General features: G+C 34.1%; 1 protein-coding gene across 1 annotated transcript; it reads left to right on the top strand.

Moving 5' to 3' along the window:
* Window positions 1-218: 218 nt before the first annotated feature.
* Window positions 219-1,124, top strand: LOC139525089 (uncharacterized). The gene has a single exon (XM_071320271.1). It carries the CDS (start codon window positions 219-221, stop codon window positions 1,122-1,124), a length of 906 nt encoding a protein of 301 aa, XP_071176372.1.
* The last annotated feature ends 4,073 nt before the right edge of the window (window positions 1,125-5,197 follow it).

Here is a 5,197-nt window from a genome sequence, read left to right as displayed (position 1 = left end):
TATTTAAAGGTGTTCTCAGGAGAAACTAGTGATATAGGATTCCTTATTGGAAAAACAAAGGTTGCTCCGAAGCACGGACATACTATACCCCGTCTCGAACTATGTGCTGCTGTGCTTGGAATAGACATGTATCTACATCTTGTCTGTTATGTAACAGTATTGATAAATTTTCTAAGTGGTCAAAATTAGTTTGTTTGGTTCGACTTATGAAAGGTTGCATGCGTAGAAAAAGTGGCGACAAATCAGCTGTTACAACAGAGGAAGCTGAAATTGTGACTTTAAAACATGTGCAAAACGAATGTTTTCACACGGAACTTGAAGCAATAGGATGTGGTCAGAATTTACCGAAGAATAGTTCGTTAATATCACTCAACCCAATCTTAGATAATAATGGTGTCTTGCGAGTTGGAGGTCGTATCAGACATATGCTTACTAAGGACGATAATACTGCAGACTTGCCACTAGACAAACATCCGTATATTATACCGAGAAACCACCATGTCGCAATTCTTCTCATAAGACATTATCATGCGAAGGTTCAACATCAGGGCAGGACAATGACCGAAGGCGCAATACGTTCTGCTGGTTTATGGATATTAGGCGTTAAGCGAAAAGTCAATAGTGTCATCCATAATTGTTTACTTTGCAGGAAATTACGTGGCAAGTTAGGTTGGACTCAAATGGCAGACCTGCCAGCTGACAGGTTACAAGTTGATGCAGCGTTCACTTATGTAGATTTAGATGTTTTCGGTCCATGGCAAGTTATTGTCCGTCGAACACGCGCAGCAAGTTCTTCAAACAAACGTTGGGGTCTATTATTGACATGCTTAGTATCTCGTGTAATACATGTGGAACTTATTGAGGAATTAAGTAGTGCCTCTTTTATTAACGCTTTGCGAAGATTTATTGCTTTGCGTGGACCAATTCAGGAATTGAGGTCAGACCGTGGTACTAATTTCGTTGGTGCTGCGAAGGAGCTTAATATTGTATCAGAATTCGTTGAAGACACTCCGATGAAGCAGTTTTTATCAGACAATGAAATAGTTTGGATTTTCAACCCCCCTCATGCATCACATTTTGGTGGTGTGTGGGAGCGCATGATAGGCTCACGTTACAGTATCTAGCCGATCAATTCTGGTATCGTTGGCAAACAGAGTACATCGATAGCCTTCAGGCTCGTCCGAAATGGAAATCTGGAGGTGATAATTTCCTTGAAGGTGATGTCATTCTCATGCGGAAGACCGAACTTCCTAGAAGTCAATGGCCACTTGGTGTTATTGACAAAGTATTTGAAAGTGTTGATTCTAAAGTTAGAAAGGTCCAAGTGTCTATAGTCGTTGATGGACAAAGGAAGTCGTATGTGAGACCAATAAGCGAATTGGTTCGATTGATTGAAGCATCTTAAAACTCTTCAGTTCGACAATTGCAAGTGGTTTATATTATAGATACATTGTGAGATTTTTGAGAAATTTAGTATGATTTTTTATGTTCATTCATTGTCATTTGTTGAATGTATGTGTATTGTGAGTAACAATGTATCACACATCTTTTCTCTAATTTTTCAAGTTTAACATGCTATAGAAGTAATAATTTTTTATCATGTGATTAAAGATAAATGAGTTAATTTTTGATAGCGATTTTCAGTTAGAAATATCGGAAGGGGAGTGTAATGTTACCGGAACGGATTTCCGATTTGTTTCCTTTATTAGTATTTTTGTGGTGTCAGACACATTTCCTGTCAAATTTGTTCTGCTTTCAACACTTATATTTGCTGGTTATAAGCGCCATAGAGTAAGTTCTTTACATTTATTTATCTTAAAACTATTGTTAGATAAAGTTTACATAAGTATTTTTACTGATTATAAAGTATACGCTTTGAATTATTTCACACACAAATCACGTTGTTCAAATCACTGTATGAAAAGTGCGAATCGTCAAATGAGTTGATCACATGGGTCATGTCAGATTTTTTAATTTTCACTGTATGGAATGTGTGAATCGTAATAAAGTTTTATTTTTTATTTTTCAAGATTTTACTAGTATAAAGTCGGCGTTATTCATCCAATATTTTTATGTTTGATATTGATTGCTTGTTATAAATGACTTATGGTTGATACATAAAATTGAGAAAGGAAATGGTGAATATGTCAAAGCGACAACCACCCGACCATAGAGCAAACAACAGCCGAAGGCAACCAATGGGTCTTCAATGTAGCGAGAATTCCCGCACCCGTAGGTGTCCTTCAGCTGGCCCCTAAAATATGCATAATAGTACAGTGATAATGGACGTCATACTAAACTCCGAATTATACACAGGAAACTAAAATTTAAAATCATACAAGACTAACAAAGGCCAGAGGCTCCTGACTTGGGACAGGCGCAAAATTGCGGCGGGGTTAAACATGTTTATGAGATCTCAACCCTCCCCCTATACCTCTAGCCAATGTAGAAAAGTAAAAGAATAACAATACGCACAGTAAAATTCAGTTCAAGAGAAGTCCGAGTCTGATGTCAAAAGATGTAACAAAAGAAAATAAATAAAATGACAATAATACATAAATAACAACAGACTACTAGCAGTTAACTGACATGCCAGCTCCAGACCTCAATTAAACTGATTGAAAGATTATGTCTTCATCATATGAATATCAGGTACAATCCCTCCCGTTAGGGGTTTAGTATCATACTATCATAAAATATATGAGAAGAACATAACCCGTGTCATGCCAACAACTGTTTTTTTAGAAGTAAATGTGTTTAGTTCCGATGCAAAGACCCTATCAGTGAATCAATGTTAAAGCCAAAATATGCAATCTTTAATGACCTGACAACAGTATCGTAACTATATCCCCTTTTAATAAGTCTATTTAAAGGTTTTGTTAGTTTCTGAGGAGAATACTGACATTTTTGTGCTTTATAAAGAATATTTCCATAAAATTTTGGATGTGAAATACCTGAACGTATAAGATGTCTGCATGTTGAGTTATATTTACGAATTATTTCCTTATACCGGTGATAAAATTTAGTAAATGTTTTGACCAGTTTGTGATATCGAAAACCCTGGTGTAATAATTTTTCAGTAATACATAAATTTCTCTCGCTAAAATCTAATACATTGTTACATACACGAGCGAATCGTACAAGTTGAGATATATAAACACCATAAGATGGTGACAAGGGAACGTCACCATCTAAAAATGGATAATTAACAATAGGAAATGAAAAATCATCTCTTTTATCATAAATTTTTGTATTAAGCTTCCCGTTTATGATATAGATATCAAGATCGAGGAAAGGGCAGTGGTCATTGTTATCATTAGCTTTATTTAAAGTAAGTTCTACAGGATAAATTTCTTTAGTATACATACTGAAGTCGTCATTATTTAGAGCCAATATATCATCCAAATATCTAAAAGTATTGTTAAATTTTTGTATCAAATGTTGTTTTGATGGGTCTTTGCTAATTTTAGTCATAAATTGTAACTCATAACAATACAAAAACAGGTCCGCAATAAGTGGTGCACAGTTAGTCCCCATTGGAATTCCAATAACTTGACGATATACGGAATCTCCAAAGCGAACAAAAATGTTATCAAGTAAAAATTCAAGTGCATAAATAGTATCAAAGCATGTCCAATTGACATAGTTCTTTTGTTTATTGCTACTAAAAAATGATCTAAAAGAGTTTGAACATATGTACTCGCATTCCGACTTTTTAAATGCCCAGTTAATTAGGGATGTGAATTTTTTCTTAATAAGAATATGAGGCAAAGTGGTATATAGGGTAGAAAAATCAAAACTTTGAACAGATTCAAAATCACCAATATATGCATGCAATTTATCAAGTACTTCCAACGAGTTTTTGACACTCCAAAAGTAATTAATTCCACTATTTTCAAAGGCCTTATTTGAACAATTTATTATCAGGTTTTTTATTGTACCAAGTGTACTAGTAAGTAAAACAGACAATTTAGTAGTTGAACAATGGCTGGAAGATGAAATAAATCTATATTTGTAAGGTTTTTTGTGCAGCTTCGGAAGCCAGTACATAGTTGGGACTTTCATTGTGTTTGGTTCTGCTTGTAAAGAAGTAGCTAAAAGTTTATGTTTGTTACAGATGTCGTTTTCTGAAAATGAAGTCAGTTGGAATGTTGGTGAATTTGTGATTTCCTTTTGCAGAACCTCTATATAAAATTTACGTCAAACAATAATGATATTATTAGCAGCTTTATCAGCCGGGACAAAAACAAATTCCTTGGCTAGTTCTGTTAGTTTATTTTTGATACGCGAAATAGGGTTTTTATAGTTTTTGTTGAGGGTAAAATGTTCTTTAAAATGTTGTATTCGAATATCAACTATCTTCATTACTGAATTAATAAAAGAGTCCAAAGATTTTTTGTCAGCTTTTTCCCGTTTTACCCATTTCAAACAGTAGGCGCGGAGTGAGTCGTTGATGATATTACGACACTCATTCCAGTTAATAGTTGACGGGGGACGATATTTAGGTCCTTTACTGAGGAATGATTTTAACTCTCGGTCGCGAACGATGTTAAGGTCTCCTGTTATAACATGGGAAATTGGTCCATAGGTGTATTCTGAATTACTGCAATTACACGACATAGGTGTATTTTCAGTGATATTTACATCTTTACACAATTGGCTATAATTAAACACATATTTTCGGGTAGATTTCTTGTAAATATAACAAATGAGAGGGAGTTCAGTATTATCAAAATATCCAGGAATTTGGTCTTTAACAGAATGGTCGTTAAAAATACCGGCAATATTTACAAAATCAAAACCTTTATTGACATACTTTATTTTAATAAAATGTTTTTTATGATCTTCAGGTCGATCAATTTTTGGAAACAGTTTAGAATAACAATATGCCATTATAATTTGGACAATTTCATACTTAGGACTGTAATATGAAATTGTGTTGCAATCCTCTAAAATTTTATTTAATTTATTTATAGGTAAAGAACAAAGCTTGGTTAACAGATAATGTCTGCCGTTGTTTTTTGAAATGGAAATTAGGTCCGAAATATTTGTATGGTTGGTCCGAAATTTTCTTTGATTGCGATTTTTTCTGCGTCCATGAGAACGATTTTTACGAACAGTTTTATAAACTATATCCAAAATGTTAACAGAATCGGTTCTTGATATATTGCCAATTCCCATGATATTATCATTAAGA

Source organism: Mytilus edulis, chromosome 5 (genome assembly GCF_963676685.1).
Source record: "Mytilus edulis chromosome 5, xbMytEdul2.2, whole genome shotgun sequence".
Classification (NCBI taxonomy): domain Eukaryota; kingdom Metazoa; phylum Mollusca; class Bivalvia; order Mytilida; family Mytilidae; genus Mytilus; species Mytilus edulis.
The sequence above is the reverse complement of the archived record's forward strand: the minus strand, read 5'-3'. Positions and strand labels throughout refer to the sequence as shown.

What these genes read in the sequence shown, in the direction of transcription:
- LOC139525089 (XM_071320271.1), top strand. Translation starts at nt 219, where the DNA reads ATGCGTAGAAAAAGTGGCGACAAATCAGCTGTTACAACAGAGGAAGCT.